The sequence below is a fragment of the Vulpes vulpes genome, chromosome 15 (assembly GCF_048418805.1).
Source record: "Vulpes vulpes isolate BD-2025 chromosome 15, VulVul3, whole genome shotgun sequence".
Classification (NCBI taxonomy): Eukaryota; Metazoa; Chordata; class Mammalia; order Carnivora; family Canidae; genus Vulpes; species Vulpes vulpes.
In genome coordinates, this window is record NC_132794.1 from 24,741,056 (window position 1) to 24,754,734 (window position 13,679).

At 34.4% G+C, this 13,679-nt stretch overlaps 1 protein-coding gene across 2 annotated transcripts in view; it reads left to right on the forward strand.

Moving 5' to 3' along the window:
* Positions 1–5,729: 5,729 nt before the first annotated feature.
* TMPRSS15 (transmembrane serine protease 15) overlaps positions 5,730–13,679 on the forward strand; it is a 117,307-nt gene continuing 109,357 nt past the window's right edge. For both annotated transcript variants that reach the window (XM_072740206.1, XM_025995698.2), the window contains exons 1-3: positions 5,730–5,874; positions 9,001–9,131; positions 9,402–9,469. In XM_072740206.1, the coding sequence (XP_072596307.1) occupies positions 5,730–5,874; positions 9,001–9,131; positions 9,402–9,469 (344 nt within the window). The remainder of the gene's footprint in view (positions 5,875–9,000; positions 9,132–9,401; positions 9,470–13,679) is intronic.

Genomic DNA, 13,679 nt, shown 5'->3' on the forward strand with positions numbered 1-13,679 from the left:
ATGACATCTGAATTAATGTTTTAGGTATAGTGTTAGCTGAGTTAAAATTGATGTCGTCTTTAAGCCAGAAATTACATCGGATTTGTGAAATCATTATGTCGTAAACCTGAAGTTACTATCACATTATGTGTCAACTCTACTTCAACTTTTAAAAATTACATTAGATGGACTTTTGCATCAAGTCCGAATTAAAGCTGAAGCTTAAAATGTTCTTCTCTAGAACCTAATTAAATGAGTTGTAAACTAGTTATGAGCTAGTCAAAAACCAAAGGGGGAAAAAAGCAAAACAAGACAACAAACAAGTTCATAGCATAAACTTTGTCCAAAAACGAGAATATTAAGAGGTTCAACATGGCCCTTTTTTCCTATTGTTCACCTACAAACCCTCTCCTCCCCATCAGTACTGCTGGGAAAAAAAAATCAGAAAGGTTCTATATTGTATTAATACCTTTCAGTTGGTAGAAAAGCAGGTCAAACTGGTGAGTAAACAGCCTTCGAAAAAGGAAGAGAAAATATCTCAGGACTAGCAGCTCCTAGTGGTCAGCGACCGTTTAGTGGATCTCAGGGGAGATGAGAGAAAACCATAAGGTTTATAATTTCTCAAAGCTACTCATCTCTTTGCTGGGAATAGAGTGTAGCCCAGAGGCATCCCACACACATTCACACAGAATAAACTCTTCATGACTACATAGGGACCTTGTACAGAGTGTTCAACGAAATTTCAGGAAAAGAAACCAACCTCCCTTAATCCCTATTTGCATAATAAAAAGAAAAAGCCTATAGTATGCATTCCTCAAACTGCAGCTCAGGCAAATACAAGGAGAATTCACCCACTTTTTCTAGGGGAAAATCATGAGAAAGAGTCTAAGCAGAACTGTCTAATGGAAGCATGAAGTAGATAAAAGGAAATAACATGGCAGCCATGTAAATATACTTCAGAAAGAAGAAAGGGACAAAGAGAGAGAATAATATGTAAAATATTGCCAAAAAACTGAATCTGGAAGCAAATTCAACAAAAGGGAAGTTTCCTATTGCACTGTTTATTGTAGGATGTTAATAAGAAAATGAGGTCAAGACAATAAGAACTCAATAACAAGATAATAAAACACAGAATTAGATTAAAAGAGAAAGATTATAATTAAGAAAACCAATAGCAATCAGAATCAACAGCATATACAAATAAACACTAAATTAGCAGCAACAGAGAACAGAAAACAAAGAGTTGAACATGGAATATAAATAAAATGTATAAGGGAGTCATAGATACTGCAACAATTAGGAGAAAGGTATAGGTATAAAGGAATGACAAGAGAATTTAATGCAAAGAAAATTATACTCCAACCCCAATAAGACATCTGGAAAATTAAAGCAAAAAAAAAAAAATTCCAAATTTTAGTAAAGGAATGTTAATTTTTCAGTGAAGGGGTAACTAGAAAAAGTATACTACATTTCACGAAAACTCCATTCAGAATAATCAATGCCAACTTATTCTCTATTGAGCGTCAAGTATGAAAAAATAATTCTCTAAGCATTCAGCCAGATATACAACACATCACATACAGAATTAAGATAGGGAGTTAGCTTTAGACATTTCCACAATTATGTTCTGTGTTCAGAAAACAGTATTAGAAAAATATCTTCAGAATTCCAAGACAAAAATAAATGTCATTTGCCCAAGCATATAATCCCTAGGAAAGGATACTTTCTCTTTTATTTTTTAAAGGTTTTTATTTATTTGTTCATGAGAGACACAGAGAGGCAGAGACATAGGCAGAGGGAAAAGCAGGCTCCACGCAGGGAGCCTGATGCAGACTTGATTCCAGGACTCTGGGATCACAACATGAGTCAAAGGCAGATGCTTAACCACTGAGCCACCCAGGCATCCCCCTATTTTCTCTTTCAGGTATAAAGAGGAAGGTCTTTCACATACAAATGAATTCAGAAAATATAGAATCCATCATCCAACCCTTCTAAAAAGAATTTGAAAACAAAAATAAGCAAACAGCTGATTGATGATGTTATACATGCCAGCAAAAGATGAATGTAATAGTCAAGTTTAATACTCAGACCAGAGAATTGCAGAGGAATAATAGCTGCAAGCTTCTGAGGGGAAGATAAGAGGACACCAAGTTTTTATACTGAGACAAATTTTTCTTCAAGTGTCAAAATAGTAGAAAACAATATCCAGTGAGCAAATCTCTGGGATTACAGTACCTGAGGATCCTCATTGAAAAGATATTTAAGGGCAGCCCAGGTGGCTCAGCGGTTTAGCACCACCTTCAGCCCAGGGTATGATCCCAGAGACCCGGGATCGAGTCCCATATTGGGCTCCAGGCATGGAGTCTGCTTCTCCCTCTGCCTGTGTCTCTGCCTCTCTCTCTTTCTGTGTCTCTCATGAATAAATAAATAATTTTTTTAAAGAAAAGATATTTAATAATATTTAAAGGCCTATTCCCCCCCATCCTTTTTTTTTTAACCCAAGATGTTTATCAAATAGTCCTCAGACTTTGTACAAAGAAAGATCACTGTCCTCTTGCAAAGCATAAAATATGAAGGGGCTTACCAACTAGATATTAGAATAATATGTTAAAATTATATGGGAAGTCAAAGAAAAGAAATATACCAGTCTTAAAGACAAGCAAATGTGAGTTTCTGAATGCTCTGTCACCTTTGAACCATGAATCACAGGAGTAAGCTAAGTGTTAATTGATTATAACACTGGTCAAACAGGCATATTTTCAGAGAGAAAAATCATCTGTAGAAAATCCAAAAGTATTCTTGCTGAAAATATAGATTTTCTTGCTATATATATATATATATATATATATATATATATATATATATATATTAGTTTAACCTTATTGAAGAAATCTGTTTGGTAACAACCCAGTCATGGGAAATTTTTTAAAGGTGAAAGCTGCCAGGAGTTTCTCATATTGTGCTGAAGAGTGAAAGGAATTTTCTATAAATGCTCATGGCCTTAATCTTCAGAGACCCTCCAAATTATTACTGCTCCCTTGGACAGTCAGAGAATAAAATCACGTCTTTGTTGGGATACCTGGATGGCACAGTCAAGCATGAGACTCTTCTCAGGTCATGATCTCAAGGTCTTGAAATCAAGCACCTGCATGGGGTTCCTTGTTCAGCAGGGAATCCAGCTTGTCCTTCTGTCCATCCCCCTGCTCTTACTCTCTCTCAAATAAATAAATAATTTTTTAAAAAAGTCAGTGTTATTTTTGACACAGTTTATCAGTATTCTCCTTCCTGGTTTGTTTTTTAATTCCTCAGCACTCTATCATCAGAAAGACATCTTTCTACATTTTCTTCAAATTTTTTCTATACTTTTTATGTATATTTAATTCACCTGGAATTTATTTTTCTTTATGGCATAAGATAAGGAGCTGATTTTATTTATCCAGAGAGGGATAACCAGCTAACACAGCATCACTTCCTGGACAGTCATCTTTTCCTCACCTATTATTAGTAACATTATCTTTTTGATCCATGAAGTTTCCATGTGTGAGTCAAGTTGTTTGTGGGCTCTTTATTCTATTCCACTGAGATTTTTCTACTTCTGGATCTATATCACACACTGTTTATTATCATAACTCTGTAATGAGTTTCATTAGCTGTTGGCTAAATTCCATTTTATTTTACTTTTTTTTCTTTTTCTTTTTCTTTTTTTTTTTTTTTTTTTTTTTTTGCATTTTAAGACATTGGATTTGCTCTTTTTCACATGGACTTGTTTGTCTTATTTTAGTCTATCCTTTAGAAATTGTTACCTCTTTTTTTTTAATTTTTATTTATTTATGATAGTCACAGAGAGAGAGAGAGAGAGAGAGAGAGACAGAGACACAGGCAGAGGGAGAAGCAGGCTCCATGCACCGGAAGCCCGACGTGGGATTCGATCCCGGATCCCCAGGATCGCGCCCTGGGCCAAAGGCAGGCGCCAAACAGCTTCCCCACCCAGGGATTCCCCCCCCCCCTTTTTTTTTTTGTTACCTCTTTTAAAGAAAGTTATTCTCTCACTCATTTATATGAATATATTAAGTATAATTACTGAAAGAATATAATTTGAGGAGAAAGTATAAGATGAATGTTGATTTCATTTCTGAACCTAAGTAATTTTTGGTTTTCAATCTTATATTTAATATATTTTTACCCTGTGCTTGGAGCACAGCATGTGAACTCATCATTGTATGCACTTCTCCTTCCCTTATAAGACAAAGTCCAAAGAAATATAACAAAGTTCTACTTGAGTTCTGAAAAGTAATTGCATCTGCATCAGTTGTAATACAGAAAGCAGCAATTTCCCTTCCAACTTCTTGGCTCCCCAGATTCACAAATCCCCAGGCTCCAACTTTAGTGAAGGGTCTGGCCTATAACTAGAATCAACTCCTAGAATATAAGTAAAATGAACCTCTTCCAACTCCATCAACAGTATCTCTCACTTCCTGCATATTTTAAAGGGTTTTACAATGTAATTAGTATTAATTCAGTTAAGTAAAAAATGTAAATGTATTCCATGACATGGACTTAGTTATTTATATTCTACTTTTTATCAGCAAGGATTTCAGAGTACAACTTTAAATTCTCTTCTTTCAAAAATAAAGAAGAAAGTGGAAGTAGTTAATGCTTATTGCAGCCAATTATAATATGCCACAATTTCAGTGCATCAGAGCCCTCTGATCTAGGACTTCCTTATCTCTGGCCAGTTTTACTTACCAGAACAAGAGGCAAACAGGTTTACTTCAGAATAGGTTTGGCTTTATTCATTTATTTTTAATTCTAGATTCACTGCTTATTCAAAATACGGAAGTTCCAATGATAAACTGTTCTTTAATGATCAGAAAATAGTCTTGATTTTCTCAAAAAGTACAGGTCTACAGTTGACCTGTTCTCTAACCTGTTCTCTTGTTACAATTAGCTTATTTAAAAAGATAAAGTTCAAGACACGTGAGCAATGTCTTCCCCACCCAGAATACTTCCTTAAAATAGAAATTTTCCCCCTCTCTCAGCAACTACTCTCATTCATTGGTAACCATGATTTAATGAAGATTATAAAATTTGTGATTATTTCAATAGGAAATATGTGAAACATATACATATGATATATATACATATGTAAATACACAGGGAGAGAAAGAGGGATGGAGGGGAGGGGAAGAGAGAGAGATGTACCTATTAATATAGATGTTGGGCTTAATATATATCTGTACATAAGTTATTTTTAAAATGTCTACACCTACACAGATTAGGAGAATTGCTTTAATAATGACCTGAGTCAGAGGGTAGAAGGTTATCTGTTAGAAACTCTCTATAAATATCAAGCGCATGTGTCTAATGACTAATTTGTTTGCCATGAATTTCACATTTTTCTTAATAGTTCTGGAAATGATAAAGTGTCATTTTTGTTTACCACATGCATTTAATTTCATTCACCTCAACAAATGGCTTGTTCAGGTGATTAACATTTATAACTCCAGGCATATCTTTACTCATTAATATCTTCTTAAAGATTAACCACCCTTTTTAAGCTACTTAATGTATAGAGATATAATGTTGCTAAAGGGACATACACAACTCATTTACACTGACTGGTAAAACTAGGGTAGACTCATGTGGTTGCTTTACATATCCTGGACAACTTGAGAGGTTTGCTCTTCAGTTGGTTGAGGGGTCTACATTATTTTATAGTTCTTAGATTAGCAGGCTTTCAAAAGCCAATAATGGTGTCAAAAAGTAGTATATCTTCAAGGCACCATTCTCTGAGTACCTATGAAGTTTTGTTCATAGCTCTCTTTGCCTTAATGGTGGTTCTCTGTGCTGGATTATTTGCAGTGTCCTGGCTGGCAATTGAGAGATCAGAAAGAGGTAAGTCCCGTGGCTTTGGCTACTGAAGCATCTCCCAGATGAATGTGCTCACTCTATTATCAATTATCCCACCACTACGTTCTATTTGTTGCTATGCTTTCATGACAAGATATCTATGTTGTGTTCAGATGCTTTCTGCAGTTCACTTCATAGAATATTAGAAAATGAGCTCATATGTAACTTGGAATTTAAGGCAGATTTCAAGCGTGAGACTCAATTTTTAAAATAAAAAAAATGTTAAGTTTTTTAGTTTGAACATAAAGTAGATGTCATAGCCCATGGATTCCTTCTGATGCAATTTTTAAAAAGATTTTATTTATTTATTTATTTATTTATTTATTTATTTATTTATTTATTTATTTTGAGAGAGAGAGAGAGACAGTGTGCATGAGCTGGGGGAGGGGCAGAGGCAAAGGGAGATGCAGGGAACCGCCAAGCAGGGAACCAGATGTGGGGCTCAATCTCAGGACCCTGGGATCATGACTTAAGCCAAAGGCAGAGGCTTAACTGACTGAGCCACCCAAGCGATCATTCTGATACAATTTAAATTATAAACATATTAAAACATTGTTAACTAGTCAGGTCAATAAATAGGGAAGGTTAAGGGAAATATATTGTTTATTTATAGAGAATAATATTGTCTATATGTCCAGCAATTTGAATTGCAACAATGTAAGAGAATTTGGATGTAACTATGGACTTAGAAAGATCTCAAAATGCCTGAAGAGCAATTTGTAACAAATCGGGGAAATAAGGAAAAATAACAATTATTTAGAGCTAAATTATCTATACCAGTAGCTTTTCAAAGATCTTCAAATGTATTCTTTTCTTACAATGAGTTGTTAGTTGTTACAGTTACCCTCATTTTGTTTATTTATTTTTAAGATTTATTTATTTCAGAGAGAAAGACAGAGAGAGGGAAAGAGAGCATGAGGAGCAGAAGGAGAGAGAGAGAGAGAGAGAAAGAATCTCAAGCAGACTCCATGCTGAACACAGAGCCCAACTAAGAGTTCCACTGAGGGCTCAATCTCACTACCATGAGATCACAACCTGAGAAGAAACCAAAAGTCTGGCACTTAACCGCTATGCCATCCCGCCACTCCATAGTTATCTTCATTTTACAAGTGAGGAATCAGAGACAAATTTAAGTAACTTGTTTAAATTTATATCAGTACTGTATAGTTTTACAAAATAATTCCAAAACAATCCCATTTAAATACTATAGCTGTATACAAGGAATATATTTTTAAGAGCAAGAAGATTTAGGATATTTTATAGAAAAGTTCACTTAGACTATTAGAAAAGCGTCTGTTTTGGTCTCAATTAAATGCTGTAAGTAACTTGAAGGATGAATAATCATTAGAGAGTCCATTGGAATCTTTGATGCTTAAGGAAAAAGGTACTAAAATTACAAAAGCTGTTTTACAAGTAAATAAAAATATTTATAAATGTTAATATGATCTGAGAGTGAACAACTAAATATAAAAGGAGAGTGGAGTTAAAGTATTAAAGTTAAAGTATTCTATTATAATACCAGAGGACATAAGATATGCTACCTTTCATAGATTGTTTTACTTTTTATTGAAAATCATTTTAGACTTACAAAAGATTGCAAAAACTTGTAGAGTTCTTATATAACCTTACCCAGCTTCCCCTAATGTCAGGGTCTTTTATATCCATAGTACCATTGGCACAAGCAAAAAATTAACATGAGTACAATGTTATTAACTGAACCAGACATTTTGTTCACATGTTGTTGGTTTTCCCACTAATGTCCTTTACCTGTTCAGGATCCAAAGCAGATTCCTGCACAGGATTTAGTCATCCTGTTCCCCAGTCTTCTCTAATTCAGAGTTCCTCTGTCTTTCCTTGTTTTCCACAGTTAAATATGTAAATCTAAATGCAGTTTTGAGTATTAAAAAACAAAATGGCATAAATAATAATATATTTCATCAATTATACAATGATAACTGTTTAGATTGAATGTCAGTTTATTGCTTAAAATATTATTTCTAATATTCCTTCAGGACTGGGAAATTTGGTGTCAACATATGACAGAGCCTGGGTTCTACATTGTGTTAACCCTTTGTCCAAATCTGTCACTTATGAACTTTATCACCTTGGGAAATTTTCATAGTGAATCATAGCCCCAATTTCTCCACCTAGGAAAAGGAGAAATAACATCTTCTCATATCACAATGTGGGAATTATGTATCATCATTAATACATTTGCAATGATTTCATTATTGTGTCTCAGTTGAAGAGTCTCATTTTAAATTTAAATATATATCAGGAAAGATATTCTGATAAAGGGATTATTCAAGACTCGCTGACACACATTTTATTACCCATGTTTATATTCAATTTACCTTTTCCCTTAACATTTTTTTGCATTAAAATAATATATTTTCTGCAGCATTCTCAATAACTTTTCCAATAACAATAGTCACTAACTAATGGCAAAGGTATTACATATCAACTTTATAATTGTTAGAATAAAAGAAGTAGTTTCAAATCTGTTTCAAAGTACACACACACTGAAACCTTCATAGCAATCCACATGTAGAAAACCAACAGTGTCCCTGGATGCCAGGTGTTCAAGAAGTATCTGAAACCAACTACAAAACTTTTAAAACTTTTAATGGTCCATTTCTCACCATGATTCCCTGAATCAGTTCCCAAACTGGCAGAAGTTTATCCCTTATCTTCCAAAAGGAATCTTAGTTGAGAAAGAAAGAAAGAAAAAAAAAAAGAAAGAAAGAAAGAAAGACAGAAAGAAAGAAAGAAAGAAAGAAAGAAAGAAAGAAAGAAAAATGAAAAGGAGGAAGGAAGACAAACCACTTGGAAGCTAGGATTGTGGGTTAGATTTCAAAGAAAAGAAAAAGATTGGCAACATAGAGAGTTTATTTTTAATCTTATAAAATAACCACATAGCCAAAAAAAAAAAAAAAAGAAAAAAAAAGCACCTAATTATGGAACATGAAATCTGCAAAGAAAAAGCAAGAACTACCACACCAACAACGCATGAAGCAAGAAATTTACTTCTGAGTATCAATCGGAATGTGCATATTCTCTCTTATTCATAAATCATATTTTTCAGTGTCTTATTTCTTATTAATTCATTAGATGCAGTGTTTGGAGAAAGTCACAAAGCCAGAGGGACATTGAAAATAACATCCGGAGCTACATATAATCCTAATTTGCAAGACAAACTCTCAGTGGATTTCAAAATTCTTGCTTTTGACCTTCAGCAAATGGTAGGAGACTGTCTTTTTTCGGCTGATTTAAAATTTCATAACATATTTCACTAACTATTTGCCAAAAGATACACGGAACCCATTTTCTTACTTTGAGGAAATTAATAAATAAATGTAATACACCCAGAATGCTTAAGTGCATGAGTCCCATCACCACAGAGAAGGAAATTGTAATCCAATTCTAAGCAGAACAGAAAGATCAATTTGTTTAAAGTAGTTAAAAGTTTGTCTTAAATATAATATGCTTTTCTAAAACTTTTATTTTTTTAGATAAATGAGATCTTTCAATCAAGTAACCTGAAAAATGAATACAAAAACTCAAGAATTTTACAATTTGAGTGAGTATAGCTCAAAAACTTTCTACTGATAAAAAGAATACAGAATCACAAAATAGTGATTTTTTTGGCTAATACTTCCTAATATTTGCTATTATAGTGTCCCAGGGTTAGGAGAAAAGGGAGCATTTAAATTTTTCCACATTTTCCTGAGGATTTTGTGAGAAAAGTGGGACAGCACAAACTTTCATATTAGTAGCAAATAAAAACTCTGGATAGTTTATCTTATGTTAACATTTTTCTCTCTCCTGGGTAAAAGCTTGCAGAGACACATGGAAGGGCTGAGGCTGAGGGGATAGAGTGTTTGATTTGCTATGAACATGTGGAAGAAGTCCACTTACTACCTTCCATTTACACTGTCAGTCATGGGAGAGAGCACATGTGTATGCTGTTGCAAGACAAGACGACCTAAGGAGAGGAGAAAACGGATGCCATTTCTGATACAAAAAGAAGAATTAATACAGCATAGTAATGATATTTTCTGGCTGTCAGTGAGTGTCCTCCAAGATGTTGAGACATCAGGAGGGTATTGAATGTCAGCCTAAGAGTCTGACATTTAACCTTTTTCAAATGGAAGCCATAAGGGACGTTAGGTCATTGGAGAAAGCAATGAGTCCCACTACGCAGAAAGGCTTATCTCCTACCTCAGATCACAAACAACTGAGTCAGAGAGCCTGGCAACAAACATACTTGGTACCCGGTTTGGACAAGAGTACTGACATTAGTAAAAGTATCCTTAGTTTTTCATGACCAAATAGGGGAAAGAAGGTCAACTCAAAGGCTAAGATCATGTTTAGAAAAACAGTGAAAAGCTCAAATGAGTATTATTTCATGAGCAGAAGAAATCTCAAGGCCTTACCAGTTCTTTTTGGCACAAAACTAATCCTATCAGAGGAAAATAACAAGAAAAAGTTGATAAATCTCTGTCTCTCTCATTCTCCCTTTCTTTCATTCCTTTTTTTCTTCTTTCTCATCTATTTATGTATCTATACTTACCATTCCTCTTTTTTTAAAGATTTTATTTATGTATTCATGAGAGACACACACAGAGAGAGGCAGAGACATAGAGGGAGAGGCAGCTCCCTGCAGGGGACCCCGATGTGGAAGTCAATCCCAAGACCCTGGGATCACGACCTAAGCCGAAGGCAGATGGTCAACCACTGAGCCAGCCAGGCATCTCTATACTTTCTTTCTATACATATCTTTCTATACATTCTTTATCTCACTGTATATCCATGACATCTTGGTCCCCATGGCAGACAGCCCTACAGCCATCTATGTCTTCATTCCTATCTACAGTATAGAAGCTTCTACTCCTGTTTTCAGGGCTTATTACCTCTGAAAACTTCTTTTCATTGACTCAATATTAGGACTGGAAGAAAGACATGTGGAATCTTAGGAAAGGTTTTTATTTGTTATTTGTTTGTTTTGCTTTTTTTTTTGTCTTTCTCAAAGGCTATTTTTAAAATATATAATATATAAATATATATAAATAAATATATATATATATATTTATTCAATATTCTGTGAGGATAAAAACATGCATACAAGTGGTTTTTGTTTGTTTTTTGCCACTTTAAGTGATTTGTCTATTTTGGAGTGTAAGGATCCAATTTCCCTTTCCAGTTTTGTAGTGGACTGAGTGTGGAGCTCTGCATTAAAGCAATAATTCAGATTTCTCAAACATTTTAGCATTTCTTAAGAAGAGGTGTCCCAGGTACTTGCCTCTCGTTATAGCAGGCTCTACCCAATGAAATCCATACAAAGTACAGACTATATTGCAGAGTTTACTAGGATAGCTTTGCTAATGGAACTCTTCGTATCCGCCTATTTACAACATGCTGGATTACTTTAGATTGGGAAAAAATGCTGGGAAATTGGGAAAAATCTAGATTTTCACTAGATTGGGAAAAATTGCTGAATATAGATTTTTATACACAGGCTTGGTGGATTATCAAAAACCCAGCATTTTCTTTGATATTTAATAAGTACTCTTTTATTTCTCTAGATGGTAAAATCACTATATTGAAACTGTAAACTATTTGAGCTGAGGAATTCTTTCTTTCTCCTCCTTTATAGCTACCTAGAAGACCAATGGAGTAGCCAAACCCTGATATATATTTTATAATGATTTACAAATAATACATTTATCTCTGTAGAGATACACCCAGTTGTAGCTGAACTACTTTTAAATCAGAAGTGAGTTTTTGAAAGATGCAATGCAAAGGAATTTCATGAAAATGTCTGCAAGATAAATTATAGGTCTTGGCTCTCCAGGAGACTGAGAAGGTTAGGAAAAGAAATTCAGAAGCAGTAAAGAAACCAACAAGCAAACATTTAGGTTTACTTTAAATAATAATTTATGAAATGACACTCAGAATAAAGTGGCAGACTCCTAATTAGCTTTACAAAGTATTTTAATTTTAAACTGCAATTGACAAAATCAGGTAACAGAAATAACGGATTCTCAGTAACCACCACACCATCTGTGCAAAATACATCTAAAACTCCTTTAAAATATCTATTTTCCTTTTGGTTACTGATCTCAATTCAACTCATGCTATACTCACGAGTACATGCTCAAATTAGAGCAGTCAGAAAACTAAACTGAATCAAGGTATCCTTTCTTCCTTTTAAAAACATTACTTAATACCAACCCCCAGGTTGTGAATTAAATTGTGTGTGTGTGTGTGTGTGTGTGTGTGTGTGTGTGTGCATGGCCACTCTGCAAGTTTGCTCTCCTCTGGGAGCACTTTCTGTCATTCTGCTTCGTGGAAAGTGCTTTGACTCAGAGAACATTCAGCAGTTAATTCTTTTAATAAAGTGCTGTTTACCCTTTGTGGCAATATGCAGCTAATTTTGCCCTTTGGGCACAGATGAGTCACAAAGTTAGCAAACGAAAGACTTTTGTTTACTCAGCAACCCTAGAGGTTATCAATACCATTAAGAAAATAAGAGATAAGAAACATTTTGATTTATTGCACACAGGCTCTCTGTACAATGTTAGAATTTATCTGCTTTAAAAAAAATAAAAGAGATATTCCCTGGGAATAAGTACTTTGAAATGAAAATAGCCGTTATTAGGTGGTTATTGTTTTCCTAAAGGAAGAATTCTCATTTACCCTAATAAATAAAATCAATCTAACAGCAGTGATCAAGATCAGTATCAAACTAATCAAATAACAGCTTTGGTTTTCTTACTAGGAGAGGCACAAATGTTTTTTTTTATGGTTCTCCCAATTTCTACATATATGTCTCTTAGCTCAACATTTACAGTGAATGAGAAAAGAAATTTTAATAGAACTGTATATGATAAATGTTAACTAACTGGAATTAAAATAAAAGCTTAAAAAACAGTAAGAAGTTATCTGTAAAAATGAATAAACAAAATTGTGTGTGTATATATATACACATATAGAATATGATATATTTAGAATATATAAATACATATATTATGAAACTCTTGTCTTTCCAAGACATATAAATAATTAAATGTAATGTACAATTTCCAGCTAAGATGCATCTTTCATACAAAATATTTCACGCCTGAGAATAAACTAATCCAGTTACTTTCAATTCAATGAAGGAAAATACCAGACTTGTACTTTCTCTACCAAAAATGCCTTACCTCTTCACTCCTTAAGCCAAATAAAGACAAGTGTTCAGTCAAATTAAACATGTGGAAAATGGCATAAAGACCTAACTGAGGGGTACCTGGGGGTTTCAATCAATTAAGCAGCCAACTCTGTATTTCCCCCAGGTCATGAAATCAGGATCTGGGATACAGCCCCTGTAGGATTCCGTGCTCAGCGAGGAATCTGCTTGAGGATTTCTCTCCATTTCCCTCTGCCTCTGCCCCTACCCTTGCTTACACATGTGCTCTCTCTCTCTCTCTCTCTCTCTCAAATAAATAAACCTTAACAAAAAAAAAAGAGAACCAAGATTCAATCAGAATTAAAACTATCTACTGTGCAACCAAGAATAAAGTTAAAATGTAGATATGAAGACAGAGAAATATCTTTAACCCTGTCCGTAATAAATCCTGTGGATTTAACTATTTGGGGGCAAAGGGCAGTTAAGGAGACATAAACAGAAGAGGGAGGAGGAGAAAAAGGAAGGGACAGAGTGAGAGGGAAGTAAGAGAGAGGAAAGAGTATCAGAGAGGAGAAAGAAGGAGGGAGGCAGAAGGAAAGAGAGAGAGAGAGAGAGAGGA